Below are 27,413 nucleotides of genomic sequence, written 5' to 3' on the forward strand. Positions count from 1 at the left end.
GGTTGCGGGCGATACTGCGGCGGGCGCGCGGGGGGGGGGGGTGGGGGTGGGGGTGGTCGGATACTGCTGGCTATACCCTATACCGTGTCCAGGGGGGGGAGAGCAGCATTGATTGATGGGCGGGATGGGGGGGGGGGGGAGGGAAGCCTGTCTTACCTGCTCCTCGCTCCCAGCTTTCTATGGTACCTCTATGGTACCTCTCCTCGGCGGCTCATTACCGCCCTCCAGTGACCGGCGCCCTAGGCAAATGCCTAGACCTGCCTAGTGGTGGCGCCGGCCCTGCTGGTAGGGAGGCTACAATATTCTCCTAGGGAAAGCCCTGCTGTATGTTATTGGTCACTATAGCAGAGTAACGCTGTTCACATCTATAACACAGACACTAATTGGCTTTTGATTAAAGCTCTTTCTGCATTATTCCTTACAGGAAGAGCGCTTGTATCTGTTATAAGCATTGGGCTCAGCTCCTAGTCTAGGTCTCAGCACCGACCACTACACTCCGCAGCTGATGTTTCCTGCCGTGGTCTCCCGAATGTTTCACTAAATTCCGGATTTCTCATTATTGGGATAATTGCATAAATTGCAAACACACCAGCAGAATAAAAGACAAGGGGGATGGGGGTTGGGGGGGATATAAATCTTGTTCCCAGATGGTTTGCAATGCTTCCTATAGACACATTAGCGGCCCGGTGATATCAGCTGTCCATTGAAACCATTTGCCTGGTGGTCCGCTTGGCTGCAGCTGTAGCACATCGCAGATTCTTCCTTTGAAATATATTTGCGGTTTCATTCCCGGGTCATATTAATAAACACACAGTCCTGCAAATCTGCACTTTCCAAACCTGTCTCTGCAATATGAGCCGCGTGGGTTACATTTTCTCCGTTAACCCCCTAATGACCGGGGTACTGTGGACTGGTATGGGCAGATATCTTTTACCATTATTGTTATGTTCCGGTTAAACGACAATAATGGGGGTATTCAATGCTGGCCGAGATTTCCGATAAATATCAAATAAATAAATATATTCCCGGAAAATATCGTCCTGCACGCCGCTGAAGATCTGATTTGTTGGGAACTGCCACTAAATTGTTGAATTAGCGGCTGTTTCAGACCAATAAGACGCGGATTCCCCGATCCACATCTTTTCCAACTGTAGGAAAGTTTCCTGTCTATGTGAGCCGGGCAAACCGAGCAAAGTGATTGGCTAGCCATCTGTCTATCTACGGCGGAGTCTCAGGTCCAGGGCCGCCACTAGTAACTAGCCCCAGCGACACACTCTCCTCGCGCGCGCCGGCACCCCCCCTCGCGCGCCGGCACCCCGCCTCCCCCCCCCAATTACTATTACTTACTAGTGGTGGCGGTGGCGCAGTATCTTCTCCCACCGGGACTCGGGGCTCGGAGCACTTGCTGCACAGTGCAGCCTGCAGAGCACCAAGCCTCTCTGTATCCTAGGCTCGGCGCTCTGCAGGCTGCACTGTGTATTGTGCGCGCCTGGCCACCGGCGCCGGGTGGGGGGATTTGTGCGGGTGGGGGGGTGGTGGTGGTGCCGTACCACTGTGTGCAGCTGCCTGGGCCCCTCCAGAGGCCAGGGCCAGGGACAGCTGTCCCCCTGGCACCCCCCTGTCGGCGGCCCTGCTCAAATCATCATCCCTGCTGGCATTTGCCCGCGTGCGGACTTGCTCACAGACACTGTCTAGATCAAAAGTTAATAGGTCGGCACCAAAAGGACATGCACTAGGTCGACACTGACAAAAGAGTGACACAAGCAAAATTTCTACATGGAAAAGGTTGAAACATGAAAAGGTCGACACTTCATGTTTTTAGAAGCTGATTGGCTGGTACTTTTTTCATACTTGCCTACCCTCCCGTATTGGCTGAGGGGATCCCAAAAATCGGGCCCCATGGGAAGGTGGGCATGTCTCCCGCATGCTCCGCAGAGCCCCCACAAACCCTTTCCCATGCTCCCCAGAGACAAATGCTGGAATATACGGATCTCCAGGGAGAGGTTAAAATTATGCAAATTGCGTCATTTCGCATAATTTCAACCCTGACCCCTCTTTGCTGACCTGCGAATTGCAGTGTTTTGTGGAACGGGGCAGGGCTTGGTGCATGGGCGTAACTAGATATTCGTGGACCCCGTAGCAATAGTTTGTAAGGGCCCCCTTCAGCTCTTAGACAGTAAAGATGGGCCCCCTTCAGCTCGGGGCCCCATAGCAGCTGCAACCCTTGCGCCTATGGTAGTTACGCCGTTGGCTTGGTAACATCAGCCTCCTCGACCTCTCCACCCACGTCATTTTGGTCTTCTGTCCGGGCTTCTCTCGGAGAGGCAATAAGAAATGTAAACAAGTATGACTTTACCACTCTCCAAGTGTTAGTACATAGACCGCTTAGCCCCTTACAGCCAGTGCAGGCTGGATGGTCACATCCAGGACGCACTGTGATTTGTAGCAGTAACGTGAAGCCTGCTATGTTGTGTCTCCCAGTAACCCCGTTATACGAGAACACACAAGAACTGGAATACACAGGGCGAAACAGGGAAATACCGGCATATCGCAAACTGTGTATTTAACATCTGAACCAGATTCAACATAAACAGCCAGACGCTCCCAATCTAATCAGTCAGGTTGTGTTTATTTGAAGGGAACACAAAGAAGCCAGGCAGGGCCCTTTGATCTTGTACTAGGGCCCCAGACGAATATTGGGCTGACATCTCTCATAGACTTTTCCCATCACGCGATGCCTCTGAGGTACAGAGCTGAGGACGGTGAGGTCGGTGTCATGGCCACAACTGTGGGGTCAAGGTTACACAGGTTTAGTAAGATGGCAGTTCTATTAAGGATGCAGACTAATATGTTTATGGATGAATTCATACAAGGTCAAATTGCATTTGGAATGTATTGCATGTGCATGACATCAATCGTGTATATTGTGCTGATTGAGAAGAAAATAAATATCACAGCGAATATATAGCTGCAAACAAGAAGCCCCATATTGCAGGCAGCAATGTCAGTATCAATACTTCCCAAAAGACAACCGCCCAGTGAGATTGGCATTGCTTAGAGATGTGGAGGCCCCATTCTGCTCTTGTGCACATGAAATAATAAAGTTTATTGAATTCTGAAATGAAACTTCTTTTCCATGATAAAAAAAAACAACAACAAAAAAACAAGAAATTGTTTCCCAGACCCCTCTCTGTTGTATCAGGAAAGCAGAAATCATGATACCACTCCCTTTTCAGATGACTCTGGATGAACCGCCGGTGGACATCTGTGTGATATTGTCCATAGCAAGTGTACCAGGGGCAGTTAGAGAAAGAGAGAGGCCTGTATGCAGTCTCAATTCTGTGCCACACTCTCTTGCTACGTTTACTGTGGCCGGGAACCATTTTCCTGCTGATTCCTCTGCTACCTCCAGCAAGATGGCAACAATGACGTCTTCCCTGTAATTACTTAACTTGCTCCAGGGGCATCTTAATGTATGGGCACACTAGGCAGCTTCCCAGGCCCACACAATTGTAGGGGCCTTTGATCTCCACATGACTCCCAGCCTGCAGCCAGACAGTGAATGGCTGTCAGCATGCTGATTGGTCAATGGTTGGAGCTATCCACCAATCAGAATACTGACAGCCATTCACTGTGTGGAGAGATAGCACAAGACCGCAGGACAGCCATGGTATGACCTCTTTTCATTGGCTCCCGTAAAGGGATGTGTAGGTGCCCCCATTGTGTTGCTTTGTCCAGAGGCTACAGAGGTGGCACGATGACCCTGAGATGAATGACTGTAAGAAAGTGAGCGCCTTGAATTAACATTTCAGGGCTGATTTTGTAATACAGAATATAACATAGTTCTTTATATTCTAGGTTCCACTAAGAGATACCTGCTTACGTAGACCAGGATATATCATCAAGTTGTCCTTTAGGTCCACTTTGGGGACCACCCGTTGCCAGAATGCCATTCTTTATCCCAGACAACTTATGACCCCTTCCAGGGAGTTCACTGGTTCAAATGAGACCACCCTTTTGTCTCAATGCTTCAGGCCTCCACCTACAGTACATCTCTATACTTGAGTTGGGCAACATGCTAATCACGAATGGACTCTTCAGTACCAGTACTGGGCTATGGCTAGAGGGAAGATGAATCAAGCAGTGTAAAGAGTGTAGAAGTGGACCAGTCAGAAGTTGAACTAAGCAACCAATCAGCATCTGTCTATTTTATATTATACTTAATAAATGCTACCTTGGTGCTGAATGGTCCTTTTCTCCAGTCTACATCTTCCTCAGATTGTTTTTATTCAGGGGGATATTTTATGTGAAAGTCAGGTTGCTACTGTGCAGACTCTATGTTGGTATTCCTCAAAGAAAGCTGCATTCCCTGTGCCAAGATGGCCACCAAGGCTACTACCGAGCATGTGTGGAGCCATCTTGGGGCTGTGTATAGTGTTACTGTGAAATTAAGTAGACTTTCACTTTCAAGTTAGACCTGCAAGTACCTGCTAATATAACCAACGTGCTGGTATTCCAGATACAGGACCATAAGTAGCCACATTGGGGTGGTGGCAGTACCAGCCATAAATGCCCTCAGCTGCATACCGAAGACATATTCAATCCGATCACTTGTTCTCAACCTTGCCTCACTAAACAGTGCTTAATCAAAAAGACATTACACATAATAACAAAATCCTACAGGACACAAAATGTCTCTTAGCATGAAGGCTTACAGCGGAGCAGGACTGGTCACTAAGAGCCACCTGGCCACCGGCGAGGCCTGTTTTCCTACAGCTTTACATTTGGTATCACCACAGCTCTTGATATTTTTGCATAGAATCCATCCCATCTTTATCGGTTTGTCTTTCGTAATGGTAATAGTGTCTGGAAGCATATTTAGAGGGTACGTTTACAAAGTCAAACTTTGGACCTTCGTACTCCTTTAATGTGGCCTTTGAAATAAAATCCCGCTCGGCCAAGTTTTCCTCAAAGAAAGTATCAGAAGGAAAAGCCTCACAAGCCCCCACGTCTGCTGCAACGTTTACTAAAAATCCGAAGCCAACGTCTTTTCTTTCTGCGATCTGTCATCCAAGGGGATTGAATTGAGACTTTTCCTCCATCTGGAATATTATTCATTTTCCTTTTATAATGAAAATGTTGGCTTTATGGCTAATTCATCTTGCACCGAATACCCCCTTTTTTTTTTTTTTACGTCTTAGGACAAATGGAACAAAATATATAAAAAAAATTGAGGAAGGGTAATAGACTTCCAGAAATACAGACTGTATTTGTTTTATATACTGTGCTGTATGGGTTTGTGGTATGGTACGTTCTCTTGACAGAACCTCAGGAAGTGGAAAAGAGGGCCCTGGGGTTTTTTTTTTTTTTATTTACTTTTTGAGACAAATAAAATAGTCCTACATCTGACTGCTAGATGTCAGTGGATTGATGCACCTCACTGAGGCCCACACTACATTTGTGGCACCAGAGGTGGGGCTGTAGCTCAGTCCAAGTTCAAATGGGGAACCCCACCACCTGCCAGCCGGTGATGTTTGGCAGTGGTTGGGGTGGCAGTTGGTGGGGTTCCCCTATTTGAATTTTGGACCGTGCTGCTGCCCCACCGCTGCAACTGCCACTGCTAAACAGTGAGTCTCCTGAACTCAGCTCATCAGTTCACTAGAAAGCAGTGACACTGGGATGCAGTTACAATACCAGCAGTCAGAAGACCGACAGTGGGATCTTGATGGCTGGTAAGTACGAGGGATAGGGTTAGGCACTAGCGGGAGGGTTAGGCACAGGTAGCGGGGGTAGGAGAGGTTAAGGTTAGGCAGGGCTGGCAACAGAAATCTTGGGGCCCAGAACACTGATATCTCGGGGGCCACCCCAACACCGAACGCGGATTCTTATTACGTTGCATATTGAATGTATTTTTTTTCTATTATTAGAAGTAAATAGATAATTAATATTTACAATGCAATATAATACGGGAGGGCAGAGATGGGAGGGCACAGCATTGTGCGTTGTGTGCTTTAGTGTGTTGCGTGATGTCACTAAACTCATTAGTACGGGTAGCCAGACAAGTGATTAGGCAGCCATGCTTTCAGACCCCAAGTCCCTCAAAGTCTTGGGGCCCCTCAACTGGTCGGGGCCCGGTACGAGTGTCCCCTTTGACCCCCCTGTCACCTGCCCTGTGGTAAGCTGTGCCACTGCCGGCGGTTATGGTTTGGCTGTGGGAGGGGATGGATTTGGTTAGGCGGCAGGGCGGTTAGGATAAGGCTGCTAAGGTGGGGGTGGTTGGGGTTATCCTTTAGGGGAGGTAAGGGTTAGTCTGCACAGGTGGCGGAGGTTGGGGCTAGGCTGCATGAGGTGAGGGTGGGGTTAGCCTGTAGGGGAGGTTGGGGTTGGGCTGCACAGGTGAGGGAGGGTGGGGTTAGTCTGTAGGGGAGGTTAGGGTTAGGCTGCATAAGGGGAGGTTAGGGTTTTGCCATGGGAGGGGGAGGTTGGGGTTAGGCTGTGGTTGGTTTGGTTGAGGGTAGGGGGTATGGTAAACTACTTACTGTCAGGATTCTGCTGTTGGTCTTACAAATGTCAGATTTTGTACCCAGCCCGTGATACCCATGAGGTACTTGGTTCCAGGCTCTTCCTATGGATGTGCACAGCAAGGTGCCTAGAAATCTGCAAAAAGTGCCATTTGGCCACAGATGATGCTGCCCTTTGACCACCCATCCTTGGTGGCAGCACTGGTCGCACAAGCCTTGTTATGGCCCTGTTCATGGGTAAACACCCCTATGGTCTGCAGAGAAACAAAACAAAACCTTTCCTCTCTCTACACATAAATCATTCGATGTTGAAATGTTAACGCCATCATTAAATATCTCTCCTTTGTCATACGTATTATATACAGTGTCACATCTGACGCGTTATTTTCTGTACCAGTTATTACCTACTGGATAGGCCCTATCACTGTGCCCCGCATGTCTGCTATCACTATGTGGATAATCCTGTTTTTCAGCCTCTCACATCTGGAATGCTTTAAACCAACCACTCGTAGGTTTTCCTGCCTCGCAAATGTCTCCTTCACAGCCGTCCAGAAACACTGAGCCAAAATCATTTCACTCCCTCAGACGTATGCTGGCTCTGGGAATCCGCGGCCTGGCCCCTCGTCAGGTCTCTGAACACCTACAATGTTTCCCCCTTTCCTGGAAGGTTCTCCCCCACACATGTTCTTCCCTTCACATCACTACACGCTGCAATACCATGCACCCAGATTATACTCAGCGCTCGGCCTTCACTCGCTGCCGTATTCCCAAACTATAGATTTTTTTTTCTTAAAACAGGCGGTACTTCATACCCTACCATCCACTAGGGCGTGGAGGGAGAATAAAATAGTGCCCAAAGCATGTCCAGCATAGCAAGCCCTGCAAGGGGACCCAGAACACTGACGGCGTACTTACGTCGACATTCGACACCCAATTTTTTCTTTAAACTTATGGCGACCTTTTCACTATCGACCTTCCTATTGTTGACCAAATTTTTGTTTCGACCTTCTGACCCTGTTGACCTTAAAGTCTGTTGACCTATTTCACGAGCGCAATGCCGGTTTTACAGGCATTGCTCAGAGGGGGCGGGGTCACGATGATGCAATTCAGCATGAATTGCCTCATTCGTTTCCCAGAGGGGTTGCGGGAGACTGCGGCCATTGAGAGGATCCTGTCCAGGTGGCCGGGAGGTGGACCCGATTTTTAGGAGCCTTCCGGCCATTCCGGGAGCTGACCGGTTCACTTTGACGTTCATACATAAAATGTTTTGCTTCAGTTTTAATAAGACCTGTGTTCAAGCTCTTGGTTGCAAATTAAACACAGTGGGGGGAATTTACTAAAGGAAATTTGTAAAAAAAATATGTGTATTTGTATCCAGAAATACACTTATTTTTTACATTTACTATCCCGAAAATACGGCAATTCGTATTCGTATTGATAGCACATCAATACGAATACGAATTGCCGTATTTTCGGGATAGTAAATGTCAAAAATAAGTGTATTTCTAAATACAAATACACCTATTTTTTACAAATTTCCTTTAGTAAATTTCCGCCAGTATGGCAGGATGTAATGCCACCTGTACAGTTGTTTTTTAAAAGGGCAATCACTTACAGTACAAGGCCAAACCATGCTTTGTAAGTGATTGCCACTGGACTCAGATGACATTACACCCCGCCCACAATACCTGTTGTTTTATTTTTTTATTTGTAAAACTTTATGCGTCTGCGTTCTTAGCTTTGGCTTACTGTAACTTGATTTATTTTGATATTCTGCACACATTGTGACTTCTTTATAAATAGATATGAACATATATGAATGTGTCTTCGGCGGGACAGAATGTGTGATGTTTCAGTGTATATCTGTAGTGAGTATGATGAATACGGAGGAGTAACTGTAGGGAATGTTATCACCTTGTCAGAGAGAAAATCACAGACGTCTCATTAGTTCTCCAAGACATAAAACAGCGATCTGAGGAAAATAAGGGGCCGATTCAGGCCGGTTCGCACATCGTCCCCGGCCCCGGCGGTGAGGGTCTGCGCATGCAGAATAATGCAAACTCCTGCAGCGAGCGCCGTTGGCTCTTTTTTTCATTCGCCGAGGCACTTGCTGTATAATTGACAGGCAGGGGACATTCAGACGGGCCAGCCCAGCGTTTCATGGGGGTACCCCCAAAAGCGGTGGGTGCACATTCTACAAAACTAAATATACAGATGACCCCGTCGCTGTAGTTTTTTGGGGGCCAGCACCTTGATATACTGTAGTGCCTTAAACACAAAAATGATGTCATACAATTAACGTACCTTATTTATATAATGAAGCTTCATCTGTTGTACAATTAAATGGATGTCCGTTCCGGAATCTTCAACTGCATAATGAAAAGTGGAGCACACAAAGGGAATATTACATTTACTGCAATATTGTGTGTGTGTGTGTGTGTGCAGTATATGTGTGTGTGTGTGTGTGTGTGTGTATATATGTAGATGTAGTCTATGACTGCATTGGCTTCACTGTGACTGGAAGTGACTTTCTGTTGGAAGTCCTATCTGTCAGTCACAGACACTACAGGCCATCCTCAGGGACTGCCAGTCCAAGCTGCCATAAGCCTCTCCCTGCCTTTTGTGTAGCCACATCCTGCTTCTATGGGCTGCAGCCGATGCAGTCCATAAAGGCGGGGAGTTTGTATACGCACAGTGGCACAGCAGTGACTGCACATGTGCCTGGGCTATGCACAGACTGCATCCACTGGGAAAACATTTGATGGTCATGGATTTGCAGATAAGCACAGTGTTATGGTTTCGGGTGTGAACCTGCAGCCAGGACTGCTGTTTAGGACAGCCACGGCGGGACCCTATGCTGACTCTGTTGACCCCCAAAGTATGGTGACCGGTTCCTGCAGATACTAGGCTTCGCCTGTAGCCACCACATTTGAAAGGGCATGTTAAGCCCGCCCTAGCTCCGGTGCAGCCAGGTGTTATGAGAGGACAAAGAACCGGGGACCCCCTAAGTGTACAGTCAAGAGGTAATCTAACTACTGGGCTTGCCTGAGGAGACAACCTGCCTAACGGCACCAGGCCAATGATGGGGAGTGTGACCCAGTCGCCAACACCGGACACAACAGAACCGGGGTGCCTCCAACCTAAAACACATCAAAGTAAATAATAAGTACACAAACACACGGTACCCCAAAACAAATGTTGGGAGAGACTGGAGCAGACAGACAGGATTCTGCTACTGAAAGTAGGCAGGCTGGAACTGCCAAAGGCCAGGAAGGCTGCACTGGGCTGAGTGCAGGGAGACATGAACTAATGACCAGCAGATGGCTGGTGAGCTCCTAACAGAGCAGTAACCTGACAGAGGGCCAGCAGGAAACATGAACTAGCAGCTACTGTACCTGCAAAAGGAACAGGAAGCTAGGATTCAGGAACTAGAAGCTATCACTGGCAGGGCAGAGCTAGAGAGACTCCCCTATGAAGGGCTCAAGTGATTAATCAGCTGAGAGAGATCAAGACAGCTCCCAAGCTGTAATAACGAACTCCTTACCTCGCAGACTTGTGAATAAATTGAGCTCACAGAATACTGAGCTGTAATGGCACAGACCTACCACTGGAGGCCACCAGAGAGTCAAATGTCAAACACAAACTGAACAGAACACAAAACAGAACTGAACCATTATTAATGATTCCTAACACACAGGCCAACGATATTTTACGCAAGCTATTCTAAGCTATTCGCAGGCCTGCACAGGACGGGATTTAGCAGCCGTGCCATCCGGTCTAAAATGAATCAGGCCCAATGTATCCAATACATGGTTTTACTAATGATACTACAAATGTTAAATGAAGCCTTTCTTTTATCAGAGATAAATGTTTTTCCACCTTTGTGCAGATGTAATACATTGGCGGTCATACGCTCTCCTGTGATGCAATGCCTTCTAGGGTTCTGTCAGTGCTTTTCAGTTCTGTTTTTACAGCATCGTGTCGATCTGTTTGTTTTCATTTCCCGTTGATAACATCCAGGTCTGCTGTGCCCTCAGTACTGAGAGCAGATGGTTCCGGAAAGCAGTATCGATAAGACACAGCAGAAGAATAGGTTATTACCCTCAGCAGGGACGTAGGTGTGGATTTAATTTTATATCTACGGCTGAATGATTTTATTAATTAAAATGTGGATTTCTGTTAATGCTGCAGTCAGGCCGGTGATAAAGGAGGTTATTCTGGTTCATTTACAAAGGCAAATCCACTCTCAGATGGACAAAACCATGCTGCACTGCAGGGGAAGCAGATGTAACATGTAACATGTACATTAAATGGAGAAAGATAAAGTCCCAGCCAATGTGCCCATAACTGCCATCTTACACATTGTGTTTGAAAAATACCAGCTTGGAGCCGATTGGTTGATACTTTATCTGTTTCCAAAATTCGATACACCCCCCCATAGACATTTTAAAATCAACATGTGAAGGCAGCCATCGGTGGGCCGAAACATAATCCCGCTGAGTGCGGCCTATCAAGTCACTGAGAGTGGAAAAAATGCAGCGCTGGCCCAGCCCACAATATGGCCGCCTCCGCTCTGGATACGGTAGTGTGACAGGTTTCTGAGCATGCCGCTTGAGTGTGTGTTATGTGGCAATGAATTCTATACACGAATACCTTTCCTCCAGCTAATAAAAATGCATAAATATAGTTAAAAGCCTTTCTTTCTGGAAACTAATTTTGCTGGCTCAGTCTTCCGCCCGCGCCGAGAACATTCAGTAACGTTGGACTCGAAATAAAAGGATTTATTTTCTTTAAAGTTGTGCCTTGTGATCCCGCAGAACAGTCAATAGATGTGTTTTCTCATGTCTTAGGTAAGCGGTTTCTAGCCGTTATTTGTAGCGGCATGGAAGGAAAATGATTAATTCCGTCTCTCACCAGGCAGGTGCCGGCTGAGGGCTGTTTCCTTGTTGGCTTTAAAGAACAGTAAATATTATTAACGAAGCATTAGGACAATTAGTAACGCTGTACAAGAATGCACACATGTTCTAATTAACACATTGTCTTGTGTACTTTAATGAGCTGTATATACAGAAGGCGCAGCCCATTTAAAACAATTCCGGCAAATATGTATCAGTCATTGCTTTGATCCACCCGCCCCTACCCAAATATTTCACAACAACTTGGCGAAAATTTTTGGGAGTCTGCTGCCAATCGTTGAATTACATTGGTCGCAAAATGCCAACCTGCCGACATTATCCTTAAGACCGCACTCTTCATTGTCTGAAATGTTACCCGTACGCGTGGTTCAATATACAGTAAGTGGCCACAATAAACCTAATTTAAAAATGTATCCAGTTGTTAGAGCTGCACTAGACAGTCAACAGATGATCAAAGTATTGACAAGTAGAAGAGGGGGTTATTCGAATTAGTTTGGGGACGCATTTCTGCATGTGCAGATGCAGGGTGCGTGCAGCCATGGCGAACAGAGCCAGGGCCGGCGCCACCACTAGGCAGGTCTAGGCATTTGCCCAGGGCGCCGGCCACTGGAGGGCGGTAGAGAGCTGGAAAGCTCTACCACCGCAGGTGCAGCAGAGCAGGAGAGCCGGAGGAAGGAGCAGGTGTTTGGTGAGTGAACACCCCCCCTCCCCCCCAGCAGCACGGCGGCCATATCGCAAGCACCCATCCACCCACCCCCCTTAGCGGCCGGGGAGACACACCGCGCACCACACACACACACCCCGCGGCCGGGCAAACACACCGCGCACCCCCCCCCCCCGACGGCCAGGCAGAGACAGTGCGCACCCCCCCGGCTGGGCAGAGACACCGCAAAACACCCCCCAGCAGTTGAGCGCGGGGGCACCCCTCCCGCCTGGGGTGCTCTGGCGCCTAGCACCGGCCCTGAACAGAGCACCCAAGACTGCGGGCAGGGAGTGCAGGGTGGGGGGGGTGGGCATGGGGTGGCAGGCCGGGGGATACGCCCATGGGAACGACCAGCGTTTCAGAAGGACTTATATAAATATAATGGTGAGAAACCTTTTCCTGGTGAATATGTTGGTTTAGTGAATAAGCTCTATACCTCTGCACAGGGGTGTGATCACCTTGCAATGGGGGGAGTGGTTACCTTGCAATGGGCGTGTCTCTGCATCGTGAAGAGCGTATGGTCATGTCCTTACCTCCAATAAATCCACCTTTGCTTGAATGAAGGAAAGTATTTAGGGAAGTTGTGGGTAATCTTACGCTCCAGAAGTTCAAGGCTTGCCCAATATTTGAGATTGTTATACCCTCTTTTTTTGAGAGGCCATGTGTATGCCCTGCTTCCCAAATGTAGACTGTGGGGAGGGGACAATAGACAGAGGAGGTGTATTGTTTCCACTTCATGAGAAGAGATGCCTTGTATCCCCTTTTTTTAGGCACTTTTGGCATCTTTTAAATAAAGTCTAAGCAAAATTTGCACAAAAGCACAGCATCCAGTCACAAACTTGCTTTCATTGTCTAAACTGAACTACATCGATTCAAGCTAATCTCTGATTGGCTGAACTCTAATTTTTATTTTTCATTACATAATGGCTTCCTCCGGCATCTAGAGGTGACAGAAAAATATGAACGCTGCAAACTGTAAAGTACTAGTATTTATTTTCTAGGCTTCGGTACAGAACACCAATTTTACAAATGTATTACCTAAAATCATCTTGGAGAGGACAGTGGTACAATAATACACCCAATCTGGGAGACATATTATTTATAAAGAGAATCTAGAATAGAATTTTACCTGATATAGGTTGCAGCTATTATGTATCAGGACATAACAGTGTATTTTATTAAACACTCACAGGAGTGATCATTACAACATTCTTCAATCCAGGCTTTGGGGTCTATTTACTAAGCCCTGGAGAGAGAGAGAGAAAGTGGAAATAGATAAAGTATTAGTCAATTTATCTCCTTCCATTTGATCTCTTTCCAAGGCTTAGTACTTAGACCCCTTTGATGGAACGTGGTACTGGCACCATAATAACAACACAAAAAGTTACAGTCAAAAGTGGAAATGTTCAGTTTGTAGTATAGGAAATGTTTTACCATTGTATTGATCAGGGCACTTGTGGTTTTATACAGTGTAATTGAAGCTCAAATACAGGAACGCAAAAACCACTACTGGAGAGTGGAGACTTGTGGTAGTGGTAGATTTACTAAAACCTTCTACCTAGGAAAAGTAGAGATGTCACCCATAGCAACCAATGAGATTCTAGTTAGAATTTATCTAGCACATTTTCAAACATGTTAACTAGAATCCTATTCGGTACTACGGGTGATACACCCATTTTAGTAACTATCCCAGTGACAACAAACCTATGCTTTGCATCTGTGGTCAGGAGTTGATGTTCTATGCCCTGTTCACCATGTTCTCCCACTGCTTTGAAAAATATAATTTGGAATATACATACCCAATACCCTATTCTAGTAAAGACGCTGGTACCAACCAACTATACCCTTGGCTATTGGACATTACGGTTGTCTACTGACAAGTCATGGTTCACAACCATGAATGATCTACGACCGTTGGTAAACGTTTTACCAATCAAACAGGGTGGATGTGGGTCATGGTTATTTTTTCCAGATCTCCTTTTATTGTGTGCATGTGTTGCCACTTACCATTTGCATATGAGCAGATACTGACCATCGGTGGTTTCCTGCCCAACGGTGGAGAAGCCTTAGATGGACAACCATTGTTGGAGCAATAGGGAAACTAGAAACACTTGCAAAAGACGTAGGTGGGCCTTTAGCAAGCTGGGCTTGAGGGAACGAGTAGGACCTGGAATTGGATTGGAAGTTCTGCTTCCTAGCTCATTTTGCTTGTAATAGAACGTTCAAATGGAACGCACATTGACCTGATTCAGAGGTGTACGTAAGGACCAGCACCGGTCTGCTGAAGGTCTGCATGTGCCGGGAGAAGCAATTGGACCGCGTCTTGTGCTGCAATCTATATCTACCAACCAGACGTCACACAATCTATAAATGTAAGTCTGACATAACAGAATTTATCGTTACGCACAAAGAAAAGTCTTCGGGATGTTCATATACGTAAATAATATTAGTATAAAAAGGCCAGCGGTGATGTCATACTAAGTGATGATGTCACCACTGCTTGCAAGTACTGCTGAACATGAAAAAAAAAGGTATTAGTAGCATTGATGTATTTTGGGAAACATTGCGTCCTGTACGACGGATATAATACGTTGCTGCGAATTTCTGTGTAAAAGCACTTATTAGAACTGACATTGAGGGTACGGTACCTCATATAAAACATCTTTTTTGGTAGTGAACGGTGGCCAGCTCACACCTATTTGCCTGACACAGAGACTAGGTACTTGACAACAATTGAACAGAGAAGGCGGATTATCAGTGACCGCCATTGCTTTATCGAATGGTCCCAATGTTTTCCGGTACGCTTCCTGGACGGCCTTGTAGGGCAAGCGTACACTGTCCATCTAGTCCTTGTCAGAAGTGTCCACCAGTCCATTTTCAAAAATAATCTTCTCCCACTAGAGATAAAAATATTGCTTACAAACAGCTAGAGATTCACCCCGATGGCAGCGGCAGTCTATCGCGCCAAACTCGTGTTTGACAATCATAAATGTCATTCCACTCCGGTCATCCGACATTCCTGATACAGGCTTTCACCGGGGTGAGGATCTTCTCCCATCTTTAGGCACTGTAGTTATTCTGCAAAATAAATCCGAAATATTTAGTGAAGCTCAGACAAGGTTATTGGACCAAACATTCTTAAGAAAGTGGATTATTTAAGTGGGCTCTGCTTTCATGCAATGCAAATGTCTTCATGGTGAGCAAAGTTGGATTGGGAGGGGGGGGGGGGGGCAGGGAACACTGTGCTGCAGAACCATCTCTGTTAGGGAGGCCTTCTGGCCAGAACACAGCAACATTATGACTCTCCCTCTTGTGCAGCAGCAGAAGGAAAAAACAGACAGACATAATTTAAGAAGTTCCTTTGGAACTAGAACCATGCCCTAGACACTTCCTCAGCAGCACCCTCCACTTCTTTCCGAGTTTAATTATTGCAGATCAAATAGGTTTCCTCTCTTGAAGATTTCTTCACACAAGTTCTTGCATATAATCCATTATTTACCAAAAAATCATTAACACCGCCTTCATCTTCCCAGGACTTTGACACAGAATAAAAATTGTGAATGCTGAAACCCGGTCTTGGTACTACTTCCGGTGGAATTAGGGCTGTCAGAAGTTAACTAAAAAAGTTAAATATAAAACTGCAAAAGTTAAATAAAAACCACGGCAATAATAATGGGTATCCAGCATCTTTACCAACCTGCCTGATAATTATACTGTTGATGTGGGCACAATCATTAAAATTAAATGTATATATGTAGTTTATTAATAAAATGTATCAATAAACAACATTGCATGTAGTTCAATGCAGTTATCTGCTACACTGGTCAACCAGAACAAGGAGGCCCTGTATTTTGTAGTGACAGAAGTCATGGATGGTGTAACGGTTAGCATTACTGCCTCACAGCACTGAGGTCACGGGTTCCATTCCCACCATGGCTCTAACTGTGCAGAGTTTGTATATGCTCACCAATACTTGCATGGGTTTCCTCCGGGTACTCCGGTTTCCTACCACAATCCAAAAACATAGTGGTGGATTAATTGGCTCCCAACAAGATTAACCCTAGAATGTCTGTGTGTACATGTGGCAGGGAATATAGATTGTAAGCTCCACTGTTCAAATATACGTCGGGTGAAATTCAATAGGATGAGAGATTTGGTAAGAAATCAGTTTTTTTTAATGTGGCAATCATTTACAATGCAAAACCAGTATGATTTGGAAGTGTAAATGATTGCCGCTTTAAAGAAACTGGAGATTTCTTACCAAATCTCTCACTTTCTGAATCTCTCATCCTATTACATTTAACCCTTAGGGGCACAGTTATCAAGTAATATTTGCGGCTAAATCCCCGAAAACGGATAACCGCAAATATTAAGTATCACCTAAATGTATTAAACTGGGACCGCAGCAGGAATCTCCGATCCCTGCTGTGATCCCCCCTGCAGCGCCGCCGGCCGCATCCCCCATAGGTTTCTATGGGGAATGCGAAGCTGCCTGATGTATCAACATCGGGCAGCCCGGCTTCGCATCCCTGGGCTATCGCCATTCTGGGATGGCAATAGCTCATTGTAGCCTATGGCTACACATTGCACTGCCCGGGCGGAAGTGCGGTCAGCGGGGTCGGGGGGGGGTCAGCGCATAACCGCGCATGCGAAAACCCCCCGGGTTCCGGCTCCAGGCATCGCAGGGACAGGCTCCTTTCGGAGCCCTGTCCCTGCGCCCTCAAACTTAATACATTCAGGTGATATGATCACATTTTACAATGCGATCCTGGGCGGCAATATTCTGCCCAGATCGATCTTGATAAATGTGCCCCTTAGTGTCTATATGGGTTTCTAGCTTTAAGGCACACGGGCATTTATGGCTGGCAATATGGGCGCTAAGCGACCATATTGCCAGCAATTGGAGTGTGCACCTGCTTTTGGTACTTATGTAGTATCTGGGCTGCCGATTTTCTGATTGTATGCCTTACCTTAAGGCATACAATCAGATGCGATTCAACTCGATTTTCGGCAAAATCGCATCGAATCGCATCCGATATCGCATGCGATGCGATGCGATTTTCTATAGGATTCAATGTTAACAAGGTCCTGTTCATTTCCCCACTATCCAAGTGGGCATAGAGGTGATTCTATAAAGCGTGGCGAGCGCAGCGAGCCACCGAGCCCGAAGGGGACGCAGATTTCTTAAAAAGCCCGCGAGGGGACGCAGATTTCTTAAAAAGTATTCTGTGTCCCCTTGCGGGGCTCGCTACGCTCGCCACGCTTCGGGCTCGGTGGCTCGCTACGCCCACCACAGGTTTATATCCAGCTCCATGCCCACTTGGATAGTGGGGCAAGGAACAGGACCCCTTTTTCCCATTGAATTCTATGTTAAAATGGACTCAGACCATTTTAACATTGAATCCTATGGAAAAATCGGGACCATCGCATCGCATCGCATAGGACATGCGATGCGATGCTACCGATCCAGCCCGATTTCTAAATCGGACGCCCAGATACTACATAAGTACCCTGCTTTTTGTTCCCTTATGATCGCTGGTGCGACCAGCTGATTCCCTCTGCGGCTCCCCCGGCAGAGGTTCCCTTTTATCAGCGACCAGCTCTGGTTGCTGATGAAAAGGAGAAACTGAGCAATATATCCCCCCCGTGTGTACACAGCTTTATTCTATTTACACTAAAAATAGAAAGATTGCTGCTTAGTGAGCGGTACTGAACCAGGCCCGTTGCCCCTGCGAACCCTGGCACTTACAGATGTGTAAGTGCTTGAATGCTTTAGAATACACAAGTATGCACTTATAGTTCTACACAGGAAAGATGCGTATAGTTGGCGGGGATTCTGTGCCCCGTAGTGCTACTTACAGTACAAACCTGCGCATTTCTATCCTTTAACTATTCATAAACTAAACACCCACTGGGCTCGGAGGTTGAGGAGACCGCGATGCGATGGTCAAAATATCGGCACAAGCAAAAGGTCGACGTGAAAAAGGTCGACGTACGTTTTTCATGGTTTTTCTTTTAAATTGACTTGTTCATACTTTAACATCCCAGTGGGCATAGTTGTAAAATAAAATAGCGAGCCATGCGCGGGGACACAGTAAACTTACATGTCGACCTTGCAGTATGTCGACCCAATGGTGTCGACCTAATGACTGTCGACCATATTTAGGTTGACCAACTGACCATGTCCTGTACAAACAAGGGTCCTGATTCAGTAAGTATCACAAAAGCAATATCTTTCTCTAATAGACAACACCATGCTGCACTGCAGGTGGGGCAGATGTAACATGTGCAGAGAGTTAGATTTAAGTGGGTTATATTTTTTCTGTGCAGGGTAAATATACCCTAGTAAATGGTAGGGCATGAAATACCGCCCGTCGGCACATGTCAGCTCAAAAAAAAAAAAAGGTGAAAAACCCATTTCCACCTTTTGACCTTCCAGCCATGTCGACCTCAGCTGTGTCAACCTATTTGAGATATCGACCTAAGCTGTGTTGACCTTTAGTGGTTGACCCAATGCACGTCAACATTTAGTGTGTCGACCCCGATAGTATACCTAGTGGGTCAGGGAAACATTTGTTTTACACTTTCGTTTGTAACACAGATATTTCTCTAGTGGGCCACAAAGAGAAGTACAGGGAGCCCACGCTGTCTGTGCCCCATAGCTGACCTCTATTACTGTCTCCTAAATATTACTGTCCCACTAGCCCAGGAGCCATGTCTGCGCCTCACTTAATACAGCGATGGTCTCCTGACCCTCATCACGCCGTAAGATCGATATTCTCAGCTGGAAGTCACCACAAGCGGCAACTGATTGTCGTCTGGTGAATGAAACCCGTATTTATAGCATCACAGAACGCTGTTAAAATTAAAAGGCCTTCCAGCTTTCTCTGCGAGCCATCTGATTGGCAGCTGTCACTTTCTCCAGGGAGGCGGGGGGGGGGGGGGGGGCTATATATAACGGTTGATGGATATTAGATACTGTCGCTGCCAGGGGTCTGCAAACTCTGCCATTTTTGCACTGTGTGAATTTCCATGGCTGTCACAGATCTCTTATTTCTGCTGTCAGAGATCCCCAAAGTCAGGAGGGTCAATTCTTCAGTCTCACCCACGACTGTAACACATTTTGCCTCCTCTAAGCCCCCCAACCAATCAATTGCCCTGTAGTCCAGCCCCTTTAGGGAGGAGCTGAATAAATAACAGTCTTCCCCTCCCATGCGGAGTCGCGTTACTCGCTCCATGCTGTATCTCTGCCCCTCTGGTCACACAACATGCTGGTATAGGAGTGCGCTACTGCAAATTTTCCAAGGCTGTTTCTACTAGAAGCTTCGATCTCTTATCAGAATAGCCATCGTAGATAGTACTGCGCAGGTGCAGCGCCATCTTGTTGCTGTGTCATCCTTCTCTCCAGAGAGATCCTGACATTACATGCAACAGTGAGGACAGTTGTTCCTACTATGCAGGGACATACGGGAGTGTCTAACAGCCCTGGCATAGCACTATGCGTGCTCATGGCACGTTCCGTGTCTCTGTGAGGAGCTGTGCCATCAGCCCCTGTCTATGTGACCCTAGCAACCAAGCAGAGTGTTCGGCCAATCCTGGCCTTTCTGAATGGCTGGACCGGCCAATGAAGTTCCCCAATAAACCACACTAGTGGTTAAGGTCCAGAGGCACTAAGCTTCAAAACTTATAAAATGGAGAGTGATAAACATCCAGCCAATCAGCTCCTGCCTGACATTTTTCAAATACAGTCTGTGGCATGACAGGTAGAAGCTGATTGGCTGGCTGTTTATCACTCTCCATTTTATCACTTTTGAAGCTTAGTGCATCTGGCCCTAGGTCACTGGACTGTTAACTGTATTCAGTGGGACAGACAGGTTAACCAGTGTGGTAAAATGAAGGGGCGTGGTCACAGGAGGAGGCGTGGTCACTGGGTGGAGATGTGGCCACGCCCCTCTGAATAAAAAAAAACCTTTTAAAGGGTGCGCGCAGGGAGAGAGGACAGGTTGCCGCTGCAGCAGCGTGTGCTGAGCTGGGGAGAGAGGCTGTACTGCAGCTGCAACCGGTCATCTCTCTCTGCACTGCCTGGCTCCCTACAATTGGGAAGGGGGGGAGTGGGACCCAAGCACCTCCAAAAGTACCCCCCCCCCCCTCCCTCTCAGCGCCACTGTCTGTGAAATGACACATTCGACTGGTGTGACACATTGCACATACGTTTCACAACCACGGTCTCCAAGACACACTAAATAGTAAATTTACTAAGATGGGTGTTCTATTGAAGAAAGGTGGAGAGCTACATGTGCCCACTCTGTCCTAGATCATGTAAGCCGCTGTTATATAATACAGACACAGCAGAGAATCCTTCTAACTTTCTCCGGTAAGACAACGTTCAATAAGGAGATCAAGCACAAATCAACATCACTGATCAATACATGCTCTGATGTACAGTCTCATTATATTGTCTCCCTACTGTGTCTCATAAACCTGGTTCTGGCACCAGCAGATGCCTCGGCGGGGAACGGGAAAAGCAAACAGATTTATTTTTTACACCGTGGAAATGTATTTGACTCATTACAGTTGACTGTCCACTAGTTTATAACTCCACCAGATTACAGACTGTGGTCCCATCTTGAGCTCTATAAACTCATGGGGGAAATGTAATGAACGTCTGTTGGTCAAAATCCCTGATTTGGCTGGGGAATTTAAAGTAGCATTTTGTCTGAATAGCATATCATGACCCTACCCACTTGGTGGTCACTAAAATGCTGTGTGAGGGCCGTAACTTGGTGGTCAGTGAGATGCTGTGTGAGGGCCTTAACTTGGTGGTCACTAAGATGCTGTGTGAGGGCCTTAACTTGGTGGTCAGTGAGATGCTGTGTGAGGGCCTTAACTTGGTGGTCACTAAGATGGTGTGTGAGGGCCTTAACTTGGTGGTCACTAAGATGCTGTGTGAGGGCCTTAACTTGGTGGTCACTAAGATGCTGTGTGAGGGCCTTAACTTGGTGGTCACTAAGATGGTGTGTGAGGCCTTTACTTGGGGGTCACTATGATGCTGTGTGAGGGCCTTAACTTGGTGGTCACTAAGATGCTGTGTGAGGGCCGTAACTTGGTGGTCACTAAGATGGTGTGTGAGGGCCTTAACTTGGTGGTCACTAAGATGCTGTGTGAGGGCCTTAACTTGGTGGTCACTAAGATGCTGTGTGAGGGCCTTAACTTGGTGGTCACTAAGATGGTGTGTGAGGCCTTTACTTGGTGGTCACTATGATGCTGTGTGAGGGCCTTAACTTGGTGGTCACTAAGATGTTGTGTGAGGGCCTTAACTTGGTGGTCACTAAGATGTTGTGTGAAGGCCTTAACTTGTTGGTCAGTGAGATGCTGTGTGAGGGCCTTAAATTGGTGGTCACTAAGACGGTGTGTGAGGGCCTTAATTTAGTGGTCACTAAGATGTTGTGTGAGGGCCTTAACTTGGTGGTCACTAAGATGTTGTGTGAGGGCCTTAACTTTGTGGTCACTAAGATGGTGTGTGAGGTCCTTAACTTGGTGGTCACTAAGATGTTGTGTGAGGGCCTTAACTTGGTGGTCACTAAGATGCTGTGTGAGGGCCTTTACTTGGTGGTTACTCAGATTCTGTGTTAGGGCCTTAACCTTGTGGTCACTAAGATGCTGTGTGAGGGCCTTAACTTGGTGGTCACTAAGATGCTGTGTGAGGGCCTTAACTTGGTGGTCAATAAGATGTTGTTTGATGGGCCTTAACTTGGTGGTCAATAAGACGCTGTGTGATGGGCCTTAAATTAGTGGTCACTAAGATGCTGTGTGAGGGCCATAACTTGGTGGTCAGTAAGATGTTGTGTGAGGGCCTTAACTTAGTGGTCACTAAGATGCTATGTGAGGGCCTTAACTTGGTGGTCAATAAGATGTTGTTGATGGGCCTTAACTTGGTGGTCACTAAGATGCTGTGTGAGGGCCTTAACTTGGTGGTCCCTAAGATGCTGTGTGAGGGCCTTAACTTGGTGGTCACTAAGATGCTGTGTGAGGGCCTTGCCGTATGTCTATGGGTTCCTTTTCTAAGCATTTGACATCACTAAGATGCTGTGTGAGGGCCTTAACTTGGTGGTCACTAGGATGCTGTGTGAGGGCCTTAACTTGGTGGTCACAAAGATGCTGTGTGAGGGCCTTAACTTGGTGGTCAATAAGATGCTGTGTGAGGGCCTTAACTTGGAGGTCACTAAGATACTGTGTGAGGGCCTTAACTTGGTGGTCTCTGAGATGTTGTGTGAGGGCCTTAACTTGGTGGTCACTAAGATGCTGTGTGATGGCCTTGCAGTATGTCTATGGGTTCCTTTTCTAAGCATTTGACATCACTAAGATGCTGTGTGAGAGCCTTAACTTGGTGGTCACTATGATGCTGTGTGAGGGCCTTAACTTGGTGGTCACTAAGATGCTGTGTGAGGGCCTTAACTTGGTGTCACTAAGATGATATGTGAGGGCCTTAACTTGGTGGTCAATAAGATGCTGTGTGAGGGCCTTAACTTGGTGGTCACCAGTGGCGGATTCAGGGGGGGGGCACCCGGGCACGTGCCCCCCCCCCCCCCCCCCTGTCATTTCTCCTGGGCTTTCCAACAAGCCTAGCCCCGTGTCTCTAGCCCCCCGAGAACCGGAGATATCGCCTGGCAAACCTGTAACGTTTTTTCCCAATAGGATAATATGGGACCCGTCAATTCCGACCCCCACCCAATTCCGATGGCTGCCAGTTTCCCCCCTGGCATCACAGAAGTTTGGGGTTGATCTTATTCAATTCCAAATCGCTGGGCCTTTAATACGATGCCAGGCTGGTCCATATCGGTTAATCGGTTCCAGAGATTGTGTGTAAACCGATTTTTTTATTTTTGAAATGTAATTTCATGGCTGTTCATGTTCTTTGAGGGCAGATTACTCTAGAACCAAACGTTCCAGTTTCACTGGACCAAAATCATTCAGAGCCCACTCAAAAGTTCTTCAATATGATACTTGTCTCATGTAAATGGGTCAGTTGGTTCCAAAGATATAGCCGGTTAAACGAGATAACTGGATAAAGGGGGGGAGGGGGGGAGGGGTGGTTTTCTCTCCCCCTCACACCAGAAAATGCAGGGACTAGGCTGGTGTAAAAGGGGCCAACCTGGGAATGCATTTTCTGGTGTGAAAGGGGTATTATTTCAAATAGCCGGGACCTGCAGTGCTCTGAATACAGCCAGGCACAGCCACTGTCAGTGGCTATCACTTCTGCCTGGCGGCGGTTGTCCCCCATTTACCGCGAGCATGTATTCCTCCTTGGCAATGAGCATGTAATCTCACATGGAAAGAGCATGGAACCTCTGGCAATGAGCATGGAACCCTTGGCAATGAGCATGTAGTAAGCAGCACTTATGTAGCATAATTTTTAATAGGCATTATGGTGTTTGGCATAATACATAATGGACATCATGCCGTGTAACTTAACGTGTAATGGACATTATGTAGGAGCCGGACTGGAGGCAAAGCCTGGGGGTAGGCTCCCCTGACAGGGTTTGTAGGGAGCTGACTAGCAGTTTAGTCATAGGAGGAGTGCTTAAGGAGAGGGTCATAGGGGGAGGGGCTTAACGGGGTGTTGGAGGGGTTTATAAGCAGGGTTCAGGCAGGAAATAGGGGTCACTGGAAGATTTTCTCAACAGCTAAGCAGCGTGACACCTCCCATGGCTTCCCCAGGCAACGCTGATGCGGAGGTATCCGCTGCGCTTGCTGCCCTCAGGGAGGCAGCTGGCACCAGAGGGGCTGAGTGGCTGCAGCAGCAGATGTCAGGTCTGCTGGGGGGACTGGGAGCAACAACGCAGGAGGCTGCTCAAGCGGGTGCACGGCCTCGGAGGTCCAGGCCTCCGGAGCGCTTTAGCCCATCTGTGTCCCCCAGGGTTCAGCGCCGTTCACGGAGCCCCGTTAGGGACCCTCCAGGCCAGGCTGCGGGCCGGGAACCTTCCGCCCGCAGGACCAGGTCTGGGAGGAATCCAACCAGCAGGCGGAACCCTCCGCGCGGGGGGGATCCCCCCCACGTGCAAGAAGATCCGGCGTCGCGTGGTACTGGACCTGGTGCGGTGGGGCATGCGGGGCATTCTGCTGCCCAGCGCGGGGTGAGTCGTGCCAGGGGGGCAGAAGTACAGGCTGAGGACCGCAGACCTGGTACACGGAGCGAGAGGCGCACAGCTGGCTCCGCCTCCAACGAGGTCACGCCAGCTGGTGCTGTACCTGAGGGTCGGGATGACAGGAGAAGAGAGATGGCAGCGTCAGCAGATGATGGAGAAATACCTGGTCCTTCCTCATTGGCTGGAGTTCGTCAGGACACTGGACCTGCGGCTGCTGGGTTCACAGCCCCCAGGCAGCCTGGTGAGTCTGTCTCTATGTCTGTTAATGCTTTAGCGCAGAGTCAGGGGGGGGGAGGGTTAGCCCTCCAAGGGGAAATGAGTAGAGGTTTTACTGAATTGTTGAGTGGTTTTGCAGATTGGTTGGTGGGTTTGCGGCAGGGGGCGGGGCCGTCCCCGGCGGCAGCATGGGTGCCGCAGAATGCGGGCACACCAGCTAGCATTAGTGTGCCAGTCAGTAATAGTGTGCCGGTTAGCAGTGGGGTGCCGGTTAGCAGTGGGGTGCCGGTGAGCAGCGGGGTGCCGGTAGCAGGCGGTGAGCAAAGTAGCAGTAGTGCAGGGGCAGAAGGGGGCAGTGTTGGGACGCAGGAGGAGAGTGGGAGGCTCAGTGACACTGCAAAAGGGGAGGTGTATGTATGCTTTGAGGGGCCATTGGGGGCCCACCTGAAGCAGGAGGTGAGGGAGAAGATTTGGAAAGGGGAATACGTTGATATATTTTCATTGCTCCCTTTAGAGCGTTTTAATCTGGATAGGCCCCGTAAGGAGGAGAAGAAGGAGGAGGAGGAACGGCGGCGGTATCGGCTGATACCGCGGTCATTCACGAACTGGCTGCAAGCATTTGCTATTTTAGCTAGTGTGATTGGGGAGAAGGCACCTGACAATTGTTCAGGCTTGTTTTGTTACATGGATGCGATAGGAGAGGCATACCGTGTGTATGGGGGCTTGGCTTGGCTCAGGTACGATGAGCAGTTTAGGCAGAGGAAGGCTGTTCGCCCTAACATACGTTGGGACCATAAGGATATTGCTTTATGGTTAAAGGTGACGGCTCCCACAAAAAGTGGGCAGCCCTTTCGTGGGGACGGGGGGGGGCCGAGGGAGGCCACAAATGGGACGGCCATGCAGAAGGGACTCTGCTTTGCCTTTAATGACGGGTCATGTCGTTTTGGGGCAAAATGCAAATTTAAACATGAATGTTCCTCGTGTGGAGGGACCCATGGTGCAAATAAATGCTTCAGAGGGGAAGTCACGGGACGGTAATTCAAAAGGGGGAGACACCGGTTCGGCTGGAAAGGATGCTGGGCTATCTGCGTAGGTATCCTGACCAGCAGACAGCCGTGTTGTTGGAAGAGGGGTTTAGGGAAGGTTTTAAGATACCTTCCGACGTGCAGGTTTCAGGGGGCTTGAGGAGGAATTTGAAGTCAGCAAGGGAGCATCCAGAGGTGGTGCAGGATAAACTGCGTAAGGAGGTGCAGCTGGGTCGTATGGCTGGACCTTTTGGGTCGGCACCATGGCCAGATTTGATAGTCTCTCCATTGGGGGTGGTGCCAAAAAAGGAGGCGAACAAGTTTCGTCTTATACACCATTTATCTTTTCCAAAGGGGGGCGTCGGTCAATGATGGCATTGACCCTGACATCTGCTCGGTGGTTTATACATCGTTTGACGCGGCTGTTCAGTGGGTGAAGCGGTTTGGGAAAGGGGCCAGGTTGGCAAAGACTGATATTGAATCGGCATTCCGTTTGCTGCCGGTTCACCCAACCAGTTTGCGTTTGTTGGGTTGTTATTGGGACGGGGAATTTTTTGTTGATCGTTGTTTACCGATGGGTTGTTCTTTGTCATGTGCTTATTTTGAGGCCTTTAGTTCTTTTTTGGAGTGGGTGGTTAAGGATGTCTCTGGGTGTAGTTCAGTTATTCATTACCTAGATGACTTCTTATGTATTGGTCCTGGGGGGACCGGAGTATGCGACTTATTGTTGAGGACTGTTGAAAGGGTGTCGGCAGACTTTGGGGTCCCGCTTGCTCCAGGTAAGACGGAGGGCCCTGCGACTGTGATCAGTTTTTTGGGTATTGTCATTGATACCGAGAATATGGAGTGCCGCTTGCCCGAGGAGAAATTGCTGGGTTTGAAGGCCGAGGTAGGGAGGGCATTGCTGTTGAAGAAGATTAGATGGCGGGAATTGCAATCCTTGCTGGGCAAATTGAATTTTGCGTGTCGCATTATGCCTATGGGCCGCATTTTCAGCAGGAGGCTGGCAGCAGCGACAGCAGGGGTGGTTCTTCCTCATCATTTTGTCAGATTAGGTAGTGAGTTGAAAGGGGACTTGCGGGTGTGGGCAACTTTTTTGGAAGCTTTTAACGGCAGAGCTTTGTGGATGTCGGACACATGCATCGCTACTGAGCTAGACCTTTTCACAGACGCGGCCGGGAGTGGTGGGTTCGGGGCATATTGCCAGGGACATTGGTGTGTAGGCCGGTGGCCGGAGTCTTGGGTGCAGAGAGGCATGGTTAAAAACTTGGCATTGTTGGAGTTGTTTCCTATCTTGGTAGCAGTAGTTGTTTGGGGGGAGCTATTCCGCAATAGGAAGATTTGTTTTCACTGCGATAATTTGGGGGTTGTCATGGCTATTAACCAATTGTAGGCATCTTCACCGTCAGTGGTCACTATTTTGCAGCAGTTAGTATTGGAATGTCTGGCTTTGAATTTGTGGGTTGTGGCTAGGCACGTTCCCGGTGTCTCTAACGGCATTGCGGATGCTTTATCTCGTTCACAGTGGGAGCGTTTTCGGGAGTTGGCACCAGAGGCGGACAGGGAGGGGACCGGGTTCCCGAGCCGGCTCTGGGCTCTGCTGGACGGGTAGTCGATCAGCTCATCAGGGAATCCTTGGCCCCGAATACATGGTCGGCATACAATCAGGAATGGCGGAGCTGGTTAGAATGGCGTGAGGTAGTAGGTCTGAAGGAGGATGATGACGAGTTGGCTGTCTTGCTATATATAGGCCAGTGTAAGGAGATTGGTTGGTCAGTGGCAAAAATCACGCGCTGCATGGCGGGCTTGGCTTTTGGGTTTCGTGCAGGCGGCAGGCCTGACGTCACTAAGAATTTCCTGATTGCGCAGGCTTTAAAAGGTTGGAG

The 27,413-nt window shown here is 48.0% G+C and overlaps 1 protein-coding gene across 1 annotated transcript in view; it reads right to left on the bottom strand.

Moving 5' to 3' along the window:
• Positions 1-13,116: 13,116 nt before the first annotated feature.
• The window catches only part of SHISAL1 (shisa like 1), a 112,010-nt gene continuing 97,713 nt past the window's right edge, over positions 13,117-27,413 (bottom strand). Inside the window, exon 5 of the mRNA XM_083181265.1 lies at positions 13,117-15,218. Within this exon, the coding sequence (XP_083037391.1) occupies position 15,218 (1 nt within the window). The 3' untranslated portion in view covers positions 13,117-15,217. The remainder of the gene's footprint in view (positions 15,219-27,413) is intronic.

This window comes from Crinia signifera, chromosome 4 (assembly GCF_055691185.1).
Source record: "Crinia signifera chromosome 4, ASM5569118v1, whole genome shotgun sequence".
Lineage (NCBI taxonomy): Eukaryota > Metazoa > Chordata > Amphibia > Anura > Myobatrachidae > Crinia > Crinia signifera.